The 18697-nt window shown below is 35.8% G+C and overlaps 1 protein-coding gene across 2 annotated transcripts; it reads right to left on the bottom strand.

Moving 5' to 3' along the window:
- Positions 1–1719: 1719 nt before the first annotated feature.
- On the bottom strand, positions 1720–18268 carry LOC120067608 (alanine-tRNA ligase). Of its 2 annotated transcripts, XM_039019150.2 has the most exons (9): positions 17749–18268; positions 14863–14929; positions 14661–14738; positions 14254–14306; positions 6882–6965; positions 3955–4007; positions 3808–3872; positions 3644–3702; positions 1720–2185 (listed from the first exon to the last, which is right to left on the bottom strand). In XM_039019150.2, exons 1-9 carry the CDS (start codon positions 17989–17991, stop codon positions 2096–2098), a joined length of 792 nt encoding a protein of 263 aa, XP_038875078.2. In that variant the 5' UTR covers positions 17992–18268; the 3' UTR covers positions 1720–2095. The 2 variants fall into 2 exon arrangements, with proteins under 2 accessions (XP_038875078.2, XP_090164677.1); XM_090308551.1 differs by lacking the exon at positions 6882–6965 and having other exon boundaries at positions 17749–18215.
- Between the last annotated feature and the right edge of the window lie 429 nt (positions 18269–18697).

Raw genomic sequence — 18697 nt, forward strand, 5'->3', positions numbered from 1 at the left:
TCTTAAAATAAGGGTTATATTACATTAATATCTTGAATATTTCATTTTTTATTAAAAAAAAAAAAAAAACTAATTGAATTTTGTTTTTCCACTAATATCAGTCACTATTTACAATTTAAGTCTTGACCCCATATACACACATAATATATATAAAGTTTTGATTCTCTCTCCCTCCTGCAAAAGCTTAAGGTTTCACGCTCATTAATGTTCTTTTTTAGAAAAGAAAAAACGTTGAAACTCTTTCACTTCCCCTTTCTTTCTCCTCCCTCTCTTTTATCCTTCCGACGATGTGAGTTGCATGCAGGAGACAGACGGTGTGGGCGAATCGACGGCTGGGGATGAGACAGATGGCATGGGTTGAATCTTCCGACACGAGGCAAGCAGATCTAGCGCATTTTCTAGTGTGAAGCGAGCAGATATATATTGTGGTATATATCTTCCGACATGGGGTTCTGGATGATGACGATCGACATCGTAAGGTGGTTTATATTGTACTGTCATTTTCGATATATATTGTGGTATATATATTCATTTTCTATATATAGAATGATTTTTCGATATATGTTGTATTATATATATTCATTTTCGATATATACTGTGATATATATCTTCAATTTTTTTATTGAGACTATCTATTTTATGATATATGCACTAATATATACCGTGATAGATATATTATATATATTTTATGATATATTCAATAACAGAAAGTTCATTTGGGATTCATATACCGTGATAGATAACGTTCTTTATGTGAAAATCATGAGGTTTTAAATGAATTTAAATCGGTCACATTAATTCAAAATTAGAGATTTGTGTTAAGAAGCTCCTATTAAATTTACTTAAATGAAATTTAGTCAATCTTACTAGTATATTTCATATATTGGTTAGAATATTTGCAAATATTTAAAAACAAATGTTTTAATATATATTTAAAAATAACCATGAATCTAAATTATAATATATATGAGATAATAACGCAAAATGTGAACAATGAACTATAATAGACAAATTCAAATAAGTCAGACCATTATATAAAAATTACATTAGAAAGACAAATTTTATAGGCACACAAGCGATACCTAACTAGAAGGGTTTACATATTGAGCATCTCGGATATATGTCAAATAAACAATGAAATATATTACATGAAAACAAATAGGACTCAAAACAAATAATGAAACATATCATATATATCAAAAATCAAATATTAAATGTATTCTCTCCAATTGAAAATAAAAAAATATATAATAAATATATTTTCACTCTCCAATCAAAAATGGGAAAAGATTAGATTAAATGTATTTTCTCTTTTCATATTAAATGCAACATTAAGAAGAGCCAAAATCTCTTCTTGTTATAAGTACACAAAATGATTTTGAATTGGTGTCCCAGTTAATTTCCACCTTTCACATTGTACTTTTATTTATTATTATTATTTTTTTTTTAATATATAAAAGGGACCCATATAGAGATTACATAATCGTTTTTTCAATTCGATACAAGGAAATTCGAACTGAAAGCATCGAAAGGTTGAATATTTTCACAAAAAAAAAAAAAAAACATTAAATAGTAGTGATAATTCTGAATTTCTGGCGATCTTTCCTGTCCTTAAAAAATCCTTGAGTTACTCTCATCCCAAAATTTCCATAAAGTAGCTCGAATTAGACAAAAGGGTGATCAGTGAACAACATTCTGACCCATTGAACACCACACTTCTAAATTCTAACCAAATAAATTTGTTATAGCTTAATTTTGCCATCCACTCCCATAAACATTCGAATTTACAAGTACAAGAAGAGTTTGTTAGGATTACGATTCTATCAAAAGAACCAGCTCTATTGGTATTGCATCTACAATTATTATACTGAACAATCAAATTCACTTTTCAATGGTACAACTGAATAGATAGCCGTCAAAACTTATTTTGGCCGAGCACCATAAAAAGAAGAAAAAAGAACTCAGCCTTCAACGGTAAATGAAAGAAAAACAAAGATGAGAGAGGATATGCAGGTAGTGGTTTCAGAGCAGACCAAGTGAATTTTGAGATGGAGCAATATTGTTGAGGCTGAGCCAAATTTTGGATTTGAATTTATCAGACAGAGATACCGTAGTTGCTTATTTTTGAGACCTCCTTGCTCAAGCCAATTCTTTCCTTCTTTGCCTCAGAAGCAAGGTTAGAAACCTGCAATGAAGAGTACAAGATTAGTGTATATTGAAATATAAAGGGAAAGGTTTGATTCATACCATATGTTTGAGTCAGTTTTAATTTTAAACTTTCGATTCCATGGATTCAAAAATTGAACTTGAACAAGTCCTAAAATTAATCTTTCCCATGAACCAACCAATAAAGCATAGAAAATTTAATTGAGATAACAATTAAAGCCATGTCAAATAATGCCAAGCCCCAATCATGAAAATACTTGAAACCTAATCCTAGAATCAAAAAGATTAAAATTAACACTCAAATCTAGCAACAAAATAACACAATTTAAATAGCAAATACCTACGCGAAAAGAGTGTCAGTGTGTCACATCCAACTGAACTGAGGGCGTGAATTGCATTACTTGGGTATAAGGTTAAAAAATAAAGAACATAAAGATAAAAATGGTTATGAAACAAACCAAAAACAAGAAAAAAAAAACACAAATAATTGAATAAATGAAAGAGATTAAGACTCAAGATACAAACTCGACAAGGTAATAAAAAAAAAAACAAAATGGAACACAAAAAGAACCACTACAAAGAACCCAAAAAGAAGAAAATACAGAATATAACTTCCACAACAGCTATTAAAAAAAAAAAAAAAAAAAAAACTGTTGCCTCCGTTGAGAAAAAAATGAGAGAATATAAGGGCGTACATAAAACCAAGATCACAAAAAAACCCTCCTAAAGAAAGGGTTTCCAACTAAGATAGTTCCACAACAGTTGTTGAGTAAGGCGAGAGAAAAAAGGGTAGCGGAAAAACGACCGGCAAACAATGATGGAAACAATCGACGAAAGACAACAAGCTACCAACGAAGGGATGACAACTAGCAGTGTTGGTAGAACCTGACAGCAGCAGCTGGTAGGAAGGGTTGGGGTATTAGGGAGAGGGAGGAGAGGAGAAAGGGCCCGGCCCCAAGAGCTGTTGAGCTAGGCGAGAGAAGAAAAGTGGAAAGAAAAAAGACCGACCGATGAATGGCAACGTACATGACCAACAAACAGCAAAGGAGTAGTAACTAGCAGTGACAACGGATAGCAGTGAAGATTAGAATTTAAGGGAGACTGGGAGAGGGAGAAGGGTCACGTGTCCTAGTATAAGGTTTAAAATTGATGAAATTAAAAGCTTGATATTACAATTGATTCATGTTGAGTAAAACTTGAATTTATTTCATTTGTGTGCACGCACACTCACAAACTGAGTTTTCGATACATCACAAATGAGTTACCATAAAAAGGATAGGAAATTGATGACTATAAAAAATATAAAACTGCGAGGAAGAACTAAAAGTTCGTAGGCTGCGTACTCTGAAGTTTCTTCTAACCAAATGTTAAACATTTCTCTATTCAATCAATACTTTGAAAGAGAATTCAACACTCAACAGTCTTCGATGAGGATGCAACACTATCAAAAAAGTGAACAGTCAAATGGAACAATCACCTGAGTCCTAAATCGTGAAGCTTCCCTTGTGGGAAGATCTGCAAGAATATCTTTTAAACCTGATGGTACACAAACATTAGTGCGAGATGAGATGTAGGAAAAAGTTCATGCACTGTTCTAACCATCCTTCAATTTCAACATGGCTAGAGAACCCATTTGTATACCTCTTGCCTTTCTTTCAATTTTATAAGCCGACTGAATCACACCTTCAATCTGTTTTCCTGCTTGCCTGCAAAGTAATAAGAAATGAGAAGGGGTACCAATAAGGGTATTATTTCTAACAGCTCATTAGCAACAAATCTAGTGCAAACCTGAGTTTTGTTCTTCCTCGTATCAATTCCTCTTGAGCTTGAAGTGTTCTTTTCTGAAATGAAAATTATAGAAAAGCATATAACTTCTCATTCCAAATGAAAATTATAGAAAAGCATATAACTTCTCATTCCTAGAGTACAAACACTTCAAACATGGAACAACGACAAATTCAAGCTGCAAATTGTACAGAAGAGAAATATAATTCCTTTCTGGATGTTTTCTGTTTGAACCCTGCAATCCATAATGATACTCTTTCCATGTGAGCTTCTTTCATACGGTTCGTCATGTTACCACATCCTTGCTCAGGTATATGCCATGTGCGAAAAGTCAAAGTACCTCGTTTATACATCCATATTGTTAGATAAGAATCAAAAGCGAGAAGCTAAAGCTAACTAGGAGCAAATGGTTGTCCCCAACAAGAAGATATTTCCATGATGGTATAAAATTCTTCTTTCATACGGTTCGTCATGTTCCCACATCCTTGCTCAGGTATATGCCATGTGAGAAAAGTCAAAGTACCTCGTTTATACATCCATATTGTTAGATAAGAATCAAAAGCGAAAAGCTAAAGTTAACTGGGAGCAAATGGTTGTCCCCAACAAGAAGATATTTCCATGATGGTATAAAATTCTTCTTGCTGTAGCGTGAGTCCCCATACTTGTAGATGAGCCCTTGCTTGTGAAATGGTGGCTGTAGCTAGTCTTCAATGGATTAATAATGAATGGAATCCTCAATAATTAACTATCTTATGCTTCCAATATGGAGAAGTAATCATGATGGGAGCACATCTGAGTTCATACAGACATCCTTTACCATTCCACTATTCTTTTTTTTTTTTTTTAATAAAAGAACAACTTTCATTGAGAAATGACCTAACAAATTGTTACAAAAAGAACTCGTCAGAGACTCAAAGAAACATTGAAATTTTCCAGGAACCAAACATCGAAAGGTTCCCTGTTGACCCCAGAAAGATACTATTGTTTATCTCACCCCAAATACCCCACAATAGCACACATCCCAACCTTCCATAAAACACCCCCTCCACCTTCAAGCAGTGGATGGAGGAACTTGATCATGATACTAAAATCTCTGTGATGGGCTATCCAATAGTGAAACAGCCCAAAGAAGATGTTCCAAACCGATGGCACATAAGAACAATGCCAAAATAAGTGATTCAAATCTTCCTCTGCCCTCTGACAAAGAGTACAACAAAAAGACCCAACCAAGGACGACAACTTCCTCAAAAGCCTGTCCAAGGTATCCATGATAACCTGCCAAAAGAAGAACTTCACCTTCTTTGGGATTGTCACCTTCCAAAGAATGGAGAAGACCGACTCTCTAAAGGGAGAAGAATCTAGTAAGTAATGAAAGAGAGATTTACCAGAGAACCCATAGAAAGGATAAGACTCGAACAAGTTTCCTTTCTCCCATACCTAACCTCAACTTCCCTAATAAAGAAAAAGAGGGTCATAACCAATGTCATTTTCTTATTGGATGAAGGACAACGAAAACCAAATAAGAAAGAGAGTGAGCTCCCTGAAAGCAACAGAACATCAGCAACAAAACATTTTTTTCAGTTTTTCTTAGTAGAAAGATGATGAAGATGAGCAAACTTGTTGCAACGGGGGCGATCTCCCAACCACCTGTTCTCCTAGAAGTCCCAAACCCATTTCACACCACACACTGAATCAACTCAAAGAAAGTGGAGAGATCCAAAGAAATCTCTTTCCATGGATTCCTTAATGTGCTTTTAATCCTACCCAAAATCCAATCAAAAGGATGAGGACCATACTTGCTCGTAATAATCATACACAACAAGGAAAAGGACTCGTGGGGAAAACGCCATAAGCATTTTTCCAGTAAGGTATTATTACGAGCCCTTAAATTCCCTTAGCTCCAACCCTCCCAGGTGAACAGGTTTGCCAATAGTTTCCCAATGCACCAAGTCAGCTCTTTTGCCTTCCTCCAGACCTTCCCAAAGTAAATCTTCATGAGCTTCTCCAAGCTCTTACAGACCGAATGCGGGGCTCTAGAGAAAGAGAAGTAGATCAGTAGATGGGAATTTCACTCAAAACCGAATGAATTAAGGTGAGTCTGGTTGTTTTTCCCTAAAGAATTGATTGTTGTTCACTTTTTCTTAAGGTGAGTCTCCCTCCACTATATTTAAAGGCAACTCCTTCCCCTATGAAAATAGTTCTCCATTCTCATTTATTACCATCGACAATCCAACCCTTTAGCATACTTCCATGAACTCCTCTCTCATTGAAAATTGTATCTTTCTTACAATGTCTCACATAAGCTATCATGGATGAACTCTTGCACAATCTCCATATCTTCTCCTGAAAACCCAAGGGCCAAGCTCCCTTACATCAGATGATAGGGATGTAGATAACCAGATACAAGTCTCCTTGGCTTGCTAGTCGCCACACCAACTGATCCTTCTGCAATGCTTATGTTCCTAAAGAATTTCCAATTTTGATGCTATTCTAAATTTATCGTAATCGTCTCTACCAAGCATCCTAGCTTCCCATGACTCTACTAGCATCCTAGCTTCCCATGACTCTACTAAAATAACAAAGCTTCTATTTCTTTTCTCTTGAATCTTCACTCTTTTTCCTCCATTCCAAAGTACTATTCATGTCCAAGTTTCTCCATTAGCTTCAAAGTTTCATACAAGTGCGGAAGGTTTTCTTTTCACTGTTTTCTTTTATCACTCTTTTGGATTTGAACTTTTTTCTTCTACGCAAAGACATAAGTTTTATCAAACCTTGTAGCAATATCTTATACATTGTAAAAGTGGCATTTCCCTAAAAGGAATCATTTCTCTTTTCAATATAATAAACACAAAGGTATCCATGTGACAATTTTACTAATTTTTCAATCAGCGATAATGAATTAAGGATTTAAGAAAAATATATAATCCTACCTCCAGCCTCTCACTTTCAACCTTTATCCGATCAATTGACTGTCGCAACTCTTTTACGTTAGCATCAGCTTTGGAAAGTAAGGACTGCAAAACCAATATAAAGATAGGACTTTCCATGATAATCCATTAGAGAAATAATAAAATTTGTAAAAGTTGGAATAACAGGATAAATTGATTAACTTCATAATGGTATAAAGAGAGGGAACGGACAGTGATAGAATAAATTTCAATTTGGACACATTTAGTATGTGGAAATGGATTGAGGATGGATACTATTGCATGAGTACAATTATAATGTATTGTTCAAATTGGGGATGGGTTTTCACTATAGGAGTAGCTGACACTAATTTTAAGAAACCTATAATTGTAGGAAAATATTACATCCTTCAAGGCAGAAAACATGCTCTAATAAATTTTATTAAAATTCAAGTATATAATATAGATGTACCAAATTTTTACTAAGTAAAAGACTGCCAATGCATTGGTAAAAATCATGCACGATACATTAGGATAAAAAGTCTATCCTATTCCTACGTAAGGGAAATTGCCAACCCCCATATGTGTACATGCATGAGCATGTCTAAAATGACAGTCAGCATTAGATAAATAATACACTAAGTTAGTTAGAAAATAATTCATTTAAATAAATATTATATGACAAAGATAGTCTTGTTTCAAATTATATTGTTTTAACTTTCCAATTCTAATTCATAATTTTAACATTTCAAACTTTAGAGCCAAAATAATGTCATATAAATAAGTAAAATTTAATTGTAATATAAAGAATCTATATGCATAGGCAATGCAGGGTTGTGGTAAGGTACGAATAATGATACAGATTCACCACGAATAACAGGTCATTTTCAGCCCTAAAGCGGTGGCTGAAAAATCAGAAGAATCAAGGCTAGTTGCCCTGAACCAAAAAATAATAAATCAAACATGTTTCAAGTGGATGTCTTTTTTTGGAAAAAGAAACATTTCATTGATGAATGAAATAGGAGTTACAAGAAACCTCTCCAATGGAAGAGGAAGAAAGACAAACTATAAGAATTTAAAGGAGGCTCAAAATTACACCAATTGAATGCATGAGTAAGCACCGTATCAAAAAATATATCAAAAGTAAAATATATGTCATGGAAGATCCGACCATTACAATCACCCAAAGAGTCCAAAAGGAGGTTCGCACGATAGCCAGCCAAAGGGTTCTTCTAGAATCACCAAAAGGATGCCCCACAAATAGAGAAGCCAAAAGATCAAAAGTAGAATTGGGGAAGACCAAAGGCCAACCGAAGGCATCCAAAACAAGATTCCAAAAACATGTCACAAAGGAACAATGAGCAAACAAATGAGCCTGAGTTTCAGCATTATGGCAACACATAGGGCACCAAAAGGGGAGAGGTGCAGGTAAGGCATACGGCGTTGCAAACAATCTGCTGTATTAATAGCTCCAAGGCTGAGCTCCCATAAGAAAATTTTAATCTTTATCAGGTAGGAGTCCTTCCAAATAACAAAACAAAGGTCTTTCCGATGTGGATCAACAGAATCAATCAAATCAACTAAAAGAGATTTGACAGTATAGTAACCAGAAGAGTCTGAAGGCCAAATCCAAACATGAGTGGAAGGACAATGTCTAACAGATGGAAGATAATTAGATAAAGAAGCCCATTCAGCAAAGAGTGGATGTCAACCAAAGAAATTTGATGCCAAAGTTAGTATAGAACTACACATTGGTGTGAAAGCATATTAGAGCAAAGAGTGAATTTTTGGATGTATATACATGTACACATTTCCTATTAGGGAAGTGGTGATTATGCAGGACCCCTTAGACTCAAATAACGGATCAAACTTGCGAGAGAATCCCTCCAAAGGGTTGGGACTCCACACACAAATGTCCCTTCTCCCATGTCTAAAAATAAACACCTCAAGCATGGACAGAAGAAAGACAACCCTCGTAGCTCTCTATTGAACAAAGAGTGATAAAACTTGAATAAAAAGAAAAGGAGCTCCCCTACCGAATCATCAAACTAAAAGCCAAAAACCACAAGATTTTTAAAGGAAGTAGGATGAGATGAGGGGACATAAAGCAGAGGGGTTTATCCCCCACCCACTAATCTTCTCAAAAGTACACATTCTTCCCTCCCCCGCCACACAACAGACCAAATGAGTGAAAGAAGGAAGCTCCTAAGAAATATCCTTCCAAGTAAGTGCCTTAAACCCCGCCTGACTGTCATTCAAAAGGATGAGGACGAAACTTAGTAGCAATAATCATGTTACAAAGAGAGTTGGAATGAGGAGAGAGACTCTTTTTTTTAAAAGGAAACACCACTTTTCATTGATGAAATGAAAAGAGACCGATGCTCGAATTACAAGAAACTACTAAAAATAAGAAATAGGGATCAGCAAATGCACCTGGTTATCTCAACTAGGTTGACACACCCATAGCATCCTCATTATACCCCAAAACGAACATTTCGAATACAATAGAAAACCATGTGTCTAATAATACCATTACATAAAATGAATGAAAGCATTCCAATTAAGACAAATATCTTGAATAGAATAATCTGAAAAATTCGTGGAAAGTGAACACCAAGAAGAAGCTTTAACTTTTGCAATCTCATAACGGTTAAACCATTGAAGAGACTTTTCTTGAAAAATACGCTGATTTCTCTCAAACTAAATTTCCATCAAAACTGCTTTAACTGCATTAATCCATAACTGAAGCGAGTGGGCTTTTAAAAAAGGACCGATAATAAGCTGAGCCACATTTTCCTTGAAAACATTGCTGAAAACCCAATGAAGATTAAATGTTGCAAACAATTTCCTCCATAATTCCAAAGAGGACTGAGAGGAGAAACTCCAATTATTTTAGACATTTAGGGTAATTGTCATGTTAAATAAGATTTAGGGCAATAATCTGGTCATTGTCTTGTTAAATTGGTCAATGAACATTTGGTTGGGTAGTGTATGTTGCCCTCCTACTCTTCAGGCCAAAGAGCATTCTCTATTAATATGCATGACAAAATGCATTCTTCTCTTGGTTAACTGGAAGCATGAAATCTAGATGCAGCCTAAGGTGTTCATGAGAGTGGAAATAATCCTTGGCCATGCCTTGTTCATAACCTTAACCTTTAAGACAGTCTCTGTAGACCCTCTACTTTTTGTTCTTCTTCTTGACGACTGCCATGTCTGCGAGCTAATCTAAGTGGATGAACCTAACATCAATCAGACAGGCATTTGGCCTTCTATTGATTTTTTTTTTTCCGCCCTTCCTATCGATCAAGTTGCGCTTACTTCATTCCATTGAGCACGTGATCTTACTTGAATATGATATGTTCTATAGGTTGTAAAACCGTGTCCTTGAATTCAAAGTTTCACTTGAGCACAAACTTCCTCTTCTTCTGCCTAATTTGTGGAATGGAAAGACTAACTTCCAGCCCAAGAGTGATGATTTAGAGTCAATCTGAAGCATGTTCAAGTGGTTCCAAGCAAAGGAGAGTGTTAGCTTCAGGGAATCAACTTAGTATAGATATCATCGTACTTGGAAGGTTTGAGCCCACGTTCATAATCTTGTCAAGTCTGTTGGATTGGATGAAGTTGCTAGGATGTAGTCTCTGCCTTGATGTTTGTGATTGAACTGCAGGCAGTAGCCTGGTTTCTCAAGAGACATTTCACGTCCTGAGCAATAGGGTATTAAAAGTCCTCAGATTCCCATCAATCATCTTCCTTCATAACTAAAATCTGAGTTTGTAATGACTATGATGATGATGTGGATCACAAGATCATTGCCATACTTACTTCTGTGTACATGTAAGAGACCTAGTTAGAGATATAATAGAGTTATTAGTAGAATATTAGTATGGTTAATAGAAGGGCAAATTAGTAAATAGTTAATAAGTTGGTGAGGTCTTTTTGTTATAAACAGAGGAAGTGGGGTGAGAGTAAGAGTAGGAAGAATTTTATGTGAGGATTTCATAATTGGGAATTTGGGAGAGTCTAGCTCTCTCGAAAGGCTAGGGTTTATCTTGTTACTTTGTTTATGAGTTTATAGCATATTTCAATACATTTTCCTTTTTCCCTTCAGCTTCTTCTTCTTCTTCCTTGTGAAATTTCCACTGCCGTCGCCTCCTTTTTCTTCCCTTTGGCCGACCTTGTTCCTCGACTCCTCTGTCCTTGTGTTTTCTTTTGTGGTTTAAGGACTTAAAACTCACCAGCACATGAAACTTACATCGGTGTTTCGAATTCCACCAAGTCCTTGTCTCTGACCATCTCTCCTTTCGATGTTGGTTATGGACATCAACGATCAGGTACCGCTTCTCTCCATCTTCTTCATGAATAGTCTCCTCTGATTCCTCCATCTTCGATTCACCTTCTTTTTCTCCTTTTGCTTCTATTTTCGTCATTTGTATCTCTTCGGTAGTGGTCTGCACAAATCCTACCCTCACGTTGTTTTACTTTCCAACCTTCTTATCATTCTCTTCGACACCAATGGCCTCCAATACATACTCTGTTCTCTCTCCGTCCTCCCTTCCAACCAGTGTGTTTCCTTTTTCCCTTCCTCGTTCAGCTTCTTTAATCTCATGGAATTTCCATGACTGTGACGATTCATCCACAATCGAGGTTGAGCTCTTGATCTCACCCCTGGGCGTTCTACTCGAGTACCAAATCCTATTGACTACCCTTGACAACCGCTCAATTTTCTCGGCCATTTCTTGCGTCAAGGCTTTCAGCTAAGAAATCTCCCTTCCAGCAGCATCCACCCTTTCTTCCAATGTTTTTTTAATCATTTTCTTTTCTTCTCCTCGAGTTTCTTGCATCTTCTCCCAGATTTCTCTTTCAACTCTTTCACGCTTGCAATCAGCTATCCACTTCTGCATTTGCTCTCATGTCCATGGAGTTTCTCCTCTCTCGGCTGCCTCACATTTACGATCAACAATCCATTTACACAACCACTCCCACGTCGATGATTCTTCTTCCCTCATTGCCAAACAAAATAAAATAGTACCCAAGAAAGAACAGCTTTGATACCAATTTGTTACGACCCCTCCTAACAAGAACAATACTCAAGAATACAAAATAAACTTGAGGATAATTCAATTATAGAAATATAGGAAAATGTATTCAAATATGCTATAAACTCATAAGTAAAGTAACAAAATAAACCTTAGCCTTTCGAGAGGGCTAGACTCTTCCAAATTCCCAATTAGGAAATCCTCACATAAAATTCTTCATACTCTTACTCCCCCCACTTCCTCTATTTATAACCAAAAGACCTAACCAACTTATTAACTATTTACTAATTTGCCCTTCTATTTACCATACTAATATTCTACTGATAACTCTATTATATCTCTAGCTAGGTCTCTTACAGTACGTTAGCTTCACAAGGAAAATGTATTGAAATATGCTATAAACTCATAAACAAAGTAACAAGATAAACCCTAGCCTTGTCTCTGACCATCTCTCCTTTCGATGCTGGTTATGGACATCAACGATCAGGTACCGCTTCTCTCCATCTTCTTCATAAATAGTCTCCTCTGATTCCTCCATCTTTGATTCACCTTCTTTTTCTCCTTTTGCTTCTATTTTCGTCATTTGTATCTCTTCGATAGTGGTCTGCACAAATCCTACCCTCACGTTGTTTTACTTTCCAACCTTCTTATCATTCTCTTCGACACCAATGGCCTCCAATACATACTCTGTTCTCTCTCCATCCTCCCTTCCAACCAGTGTGTTTCCTTTTTCCCTTCCTCGTTCAGCTTCTTTAATCTCATGGAATTTCCATGACTGTGACGATTCATCCACAATCGAGGTTGAGCTCTTGATCTCACCCCTGGGCGTTCTACTCGAGTACCAAACCCTATTGACTACCCTTGACAACCGCTCGATTTTCTCGGCCATTTCTTGCGTCAAGGCTTTCAGCTAAGAAATCTCCCTTCCAGCAGCATCCACCCTTTCTTCCAATGTTTTTTGAATCATTTTCTTTTCTTCTCCTCGAGTTTCTTGCATCTTCTCCCAGATTTTTCTTTCAACTCTTTCACGCTTGCAATTAGCTATCCACTTCTGCATTTGCTCTCATGTCCATGGAGTTTCTCCTCTCTCGGCTGCCTCACATTTACGATCAACAATCCATTTACGCAACCACTCCCACGTCGATGATTCTTCTTCCCTCATTGCCAAACAAAATAAAATAGTACCCAAGAAAGAATAGCTTTGATACCAATTTGTTACGACCCCTCCTAACAAGAACAAGACTCAAGAATACAAAATAAACTTGAGGATAATTCAATTATAAAAATATAGGAAAATGTATTGAAATATGCTATAAACTCATAAGTAAAGTAACAAAATAAACCTTAGCCTTTCGAGAGGGCTAGACTCTTCCAAATTCCCAATTAGGAAATCCTCACATAAAATTCTTCATACTCTTACTCCCCCCACTTCCTCTACTATAACCAAAAGACCTAACCAACTTATTAACTATTTACTAATTTGCCCTTCTATTTACCATACTAATATTCTACTGATAACTCTATTATATCTCTAGCTAGGTCTCTTACAGTACGTTAGCCAAAACTACTCTCCCAGGCTTTAATATTGACCACGTAAAACAGTTCAGGAAAAACTCGAATCTTTTGCTGCAGTTGGAAGCCTCCTACTCGATTATCTTGGCATGCCCCTTGGAAGCAAGCCTTTCCCTTCCCAGAACCTTGTAGTGGAAAGAATCTCTAGAATAGCAGAGAAATGGAAAAACATCATATTCTCAATTCTCAAAGGGAGGTATGTTGGCTATTATACAAACTGTCCTATCTCAACTCCCAATATTATATGTAGATATTCAAATATCAAGACAGACTGCTAGAATTCTTATAAAAAAGATTAAGGATTAGGTAAAGCTACTGGCGGTATGTCATCAAATTGCTAGAATAGAGCTTTTAACCATAGAAACGGTGGACTTGGCATTAGCAACCTCAGATACAAGAACATTAGTTTATGAGGAAGTAGGTTTGGAGATTTCCGCAACAATAGAACCCCATGTTAATCCATAATACCAAGTAAATATGAGCTTCACAACCTTTAACCACCATTAATTCACAAATAACCATGGGTAAATCCAAAGAAACAGTAGCTGGAAATTTATTTCAAAATACAAGGAAATCTCAGACAACTGTTTCAGCCTCAAAAGTGTTACGAGAATGTGCGACCAAATCAAGAAAAAAAAAATTTGGGAAGATTAGCTCAAAAGGAACCAGTAACTATAGGCTTTCAATGACTAGTATATATCTGAATACAGAGCCTCTACCTGAAGCTCCACATTAAACTTTTTTCCTTTTTCGTCTTTTTTAATTATGATAGATCAAAATTTGCTCACCTCTTCATTCACAAAAAGTCGAATGGTTCTGTAGTATAAGAAATTTCTGGGCTCTGCAGGATAAACAGAATATTAGTCTGTTGAAAAATAAATGCTCAAGATTCAGAATGTTACAAGTTTCATGTACTGACTACATAAGTAGCCTTCAAATCTAGGTGAACTGTGAATTTATTGTAGAGCAATAATGTGCTTGCTTTTCGAAGATTTAATTAGAGAAAAATTCAAAATCATTTCTAACATGCTTGAATAATTTGGTGTCCTTAGAAAGCAATTAATATTGGGAGATATGAAATATGAAAAAATGATTAGATAAAGAATGTATTTGAAGTCAACGAAACTATAAATTTATAACTACCTGTTAAAAAATCTTATCAGAAAATTAAACCAATCAATAAATGATATCATACTTTTAAAGACTAAGAAACCCATGCCAGTTGCAACTCCACAACTGATCAGCGGATGTGATGCAGCAACAAGAATACCATCTGCAGAAAAAATGTAAAACAACAATTTTCAGTTATTTAAATATTTGAGGGGGGAAAAAGAAAAGAACGAAGGAAGGTAAGTTAAAAATCAGCTTTCCATCACAATGATAAATGAGGAACAAACCTCTAATTTTTCCAAATAATACATTCTCATAAGCAGCGAGCTCGGACTTTCCCTCCCAAAAGAAATCCTAGAGGCATGGTTTTAATGCATAGAATGATAAGTTTAGAGAATAATGTTAAATAAAATAAATACAAATACAGAGGAGTCAAAAGTAGGCAATCAGAGAATGAACAAGGTACTATCAAATAAGGTCTCCATTATAAAGAGTATGTATCGTTTATTTTGGCAACAAAATAAAATGAAATAATATAAAGTAAAAATATTTATTGTGGGAAACAAGGGCTTTCAATGACTAGGCCATGTAAGTGGCATCAAGGCGAGATAAAAACAAGCATATAACTTGCATCTTAAATTCCAATTAGATAACTCATCTTAGGTGCTGAACTTTAGAAGAAACCTCAAGGAGGAATGAAGGATGAAATTTCCAAATGGGTCTCCTTAAATCAACTCATCCCCATTCTCAATCTCACAATGAGGGAGGACATTTGGATCTGGAATTTGGATAACAGTGGCTTTCTTACTGCCAAATCCTTAATATCACACCTTACCTCAGGAACAACTTCATTCATGAAGGATCTCTTCAAACAAAACTTCCTAGTCCAAAGAGAGTCAAGTTTCTTCTATGGGAAATTGTCCACTCCTTCCATTGTTCTTATTCTGCTGAAATCTGGGCTGTTGGTTGGCATATTGCTGCTCCATTGGACACAATTGCATGGATCATAAGCACGCTGATCACCCTTTTAAGGCAACAAAAGGGAATTTATGGGCTAGCATTATCAGAGCCATTCTTTGGAAGATATAAGGAGAGAAATTCTAGGATTCTTCAAAGGAAAAGAAAGATCCCCTGGGGATGTCCTTCAATCATCCATTTTTATTGCTATATTTTGGTGTAAAAGTATATAGCCCCTCAACAGTTACAACTTAAATTTCCTTGTATGTGATTGGAGGAATATTTTGTAAGACCATTTATGAGCCCATTTTGTACTCTTTGGATATTCCATTCATCAATGAAATTGTTTCTAATCCAAGAGATATATATTCAGATGCTTTATGTTCCCAAGAGGAACAATCAACTTTTTTTACTCATTAAGAAAATTCAAAACAAGATTATCCAAAATATAAGGAACAGAACCATCATAGACTATAAAATTCAACGAATTCAGAACCCCTCTACTGAGACAGAATGCACTATCTATACATAATTAAAAAGCAGCAAGATTTTGGGTAGATTATTGTCTACTGAAAACCATTAGTTCACATCGTGTATCACCGATGGCCACCTTTGAAAATCATTTGGTTTTTGGTTTTGGATATTGAAAACTAAAATAAAATGAAATTCTTTTAAAATATAATTTTTAAGAATTTATTTTTGTTTTTTGAATTTAGCTAAGAATTCAAATATTTTCTTAAGAACGATGTGGAACATTGTAAAGAAATTGTAATATAACAAGTAAAATTTTGAAAAACCAAATGATTATCAGATTGAACCTTATATGACTGCCACCACTTCTGTCTTGCATGGTATATTACTGCCCAAACTTACTGGAAAAAAAAAACCATCCCCAACAACATCCAGCTAGCTGAAACATTAAGAATGTTCAGTTGCATTCATTTTCTTTGCAGGAGTTCTTGCTATTTCCTCAAAACTATGATTTCAATCTTTATGCACTTATATCTTTGGTGAACCCTTTGATGAGGAAGATCTTAATCTATCATCAAAAGCTACCAGAAAACTCTATTGCTGCCACTTCAAACACTGCCCCCATAGTTTGACTTGACACAACTTATCCCTCATTGCTGTGTTCATGCCAGAGAGTTGAAGATCGGCAAAATGTAACCCCAACTACGCAAACTTCAAACAAAGAAGAGGGTTTCTAAAACCTTAGAAGTCAAAGACTCAGTTGTACAACCTGACCTGTCGAATAAAAGTATATCTCAATAAAATAAATCAGTTCATTTTGTTATGCAGCCTGACTGTTCAATCATAGCCTGCCTCCACAGTCTGTCACAGAATTTTTTGAAAGCATCTAAATCTATGGACTAGATGAAAATGATTTTACCAATTAAACAAAGAAACGTTTCATCTGAATATTAACTATGCAAGCAATATCAAAATTGATCAAGAAGTCTTTTTCTTCAGTCCAACTTGAACTTTTGGGCAGCCCTGCAACTCAATCACCCTCCCTTAAACTTGGAGGAAAGAACTGCAGGAGGAAACTGTATAAAATCTCCCTACTAGAAAGCTAACTGACAAGAAAATAAAAATATAAAATTCTTGCTAGAGGCAAGAAAAACATTTTCATAAGCAACTTTAGAAAGAAATAATTACGAACTAACTCTTCTATGTGCCAAAAACATCATAACTATTTTTTCAATGAAATCATCAACTTTCATTGAGAAAAAATGAAACATCAATTGGACTTAAGAAATGCATGTGGACTTCCGTTGGCTCACTAAATTCATGCACATTTCCCACATAACACAAGCAGCCGAGCTAGTCATATTTGCAATCTTCATTTTATTTCCAAAGCCAACAGTTGTGGTAAAAAACTTTAAGAGAGCCTTATAATATTCATTCAACAGGCTAGGTCTGGAGTTCGGTTATTCAGCTTTACTCCCCTCCGGGCCATCAGCACCCCCGAGGCTCGGACCCAGGAGACGTTTTGGTTCGAATGTTAGACCCTCAAAATCGGTACTACTAAGAGACCACAAGCCCTTGCCAACGGCTTATACACAACAGGCATCGATCAACCAACAAATCTACGAATTGAGTACAATCCAACACGTCCTTTCAACCCCTGTCTCTTGGAGACCTAAACTAACATCCATTCTTAATTGGAAACTAAACAGGGGGGGGGGGTGTCGGCTGAGAGATGGAGAAATTACAATGGCCTTCTGGAAATGAGGATAGGAGGTGGAACGAATCTGAGAAAGGCGAGATTTGGAGGCTTCAATGGCAGACTCCAAGGAGTGATCGATAGCCCGCTGGTATAGCAGCGCCTGTTGAGCTGCGTACTCAGCCCAAGGCTTAGCTAAGTCTTCCAATGATTGAGGTTTTCCTGGAGAAGATTCATGGTGATAGGAAGGAGATGATTGATTTTCTTGGGAGGACGGTGATCCAGCATCCATCGCCAATGCAAAGAGTTTCTTCCTCGGTGGATTATATGCGCTGAATGCTCTTCGCGAAACAAAATTCTGAAAACTTGGTTTCAGTCAGCCCCGCCCCGGGTTTTGCTCGATGCTCCAGCAGCCGTTGAGCGCTTTTTCCTTTTTTTTTTTTTTTTTTTTTTCTTTTTTTTCTTTTCTGGAAAAATTTCATAAAATAACTCAAAAACAAAAACTTTTCTATGGAGAATTTAAAAACTTTGTTCTCATTCATCTTTTATACACAAAAAATATCATTTTTGCCTCTAATTTTAAATGCTACTCTCCTTTTATTCTTCTTCATCCTTTGATTTTTCCTTCCAACCATCAATCGTTTACAATTAAATGCAACCATTTATTCTCAACCAACATTGTACCACTAGAATTCAATGTTATTGGATCTTAACAATTGAATAAGTAAACGAATATCATTTTCAACTCTTCCGTTTCACTCGAACACTATCACTTTTTCCATTGCTCTATCACTTTCAGTTGAACACAGATCGCATTCAACTCCATTTAATTTATTTTGTAGGTATAGAGCGAGCATTCTTCAAAGAAGATCATTCTACATATCCAAAAACGAATACGGTAAGTGTTAACCAAAACTTTTAGAAGTTCGTTCACTATTATTTTTCCGATCATGCACCAATATATATGCAATCATGTACCATTGTATTTGCGATTATAT

The sequence above is a fragment of the Benincasa hispida genome, chromosome 12, assembly GCF_027475165.1.
Source record: "Benincasa hispida cultivar pf3 chromosome 12, pf3_genome.v1.1, whole genome shotgun sequence".
NCBI classification, from domain to species: domain Eukaryota; kingdom Viridiplantae; phylum Streptophyta; class Magnoliopsida; order Cucurbitales; family Cucurbitaceae; genus Benincasa; species Benincasa hispida.

Coding starts and splice junctions, on each gene's coding strand:
- LOC120067608 (XM_039019150.2), bottom strand. CDS start 17,991: ATGGATGCTGGATCACCGTCCTCCCAAGAAAATCAATCATCTCCTTCC. Junction 3,873..3,954: donor CGAGGAAGAACAAAACTCAG/GTTTGCACTAGA, acceptor ATTACTTTGCAG/GCAAGCAGGAAAACAGATTG. Junction 3,703..3,807: donor AATTGAAAGAAAGGCAAGAG/GTATACAAATGG, acceptor GTGTACCATCAG/GTTTAAAAGATATTCTTGCA.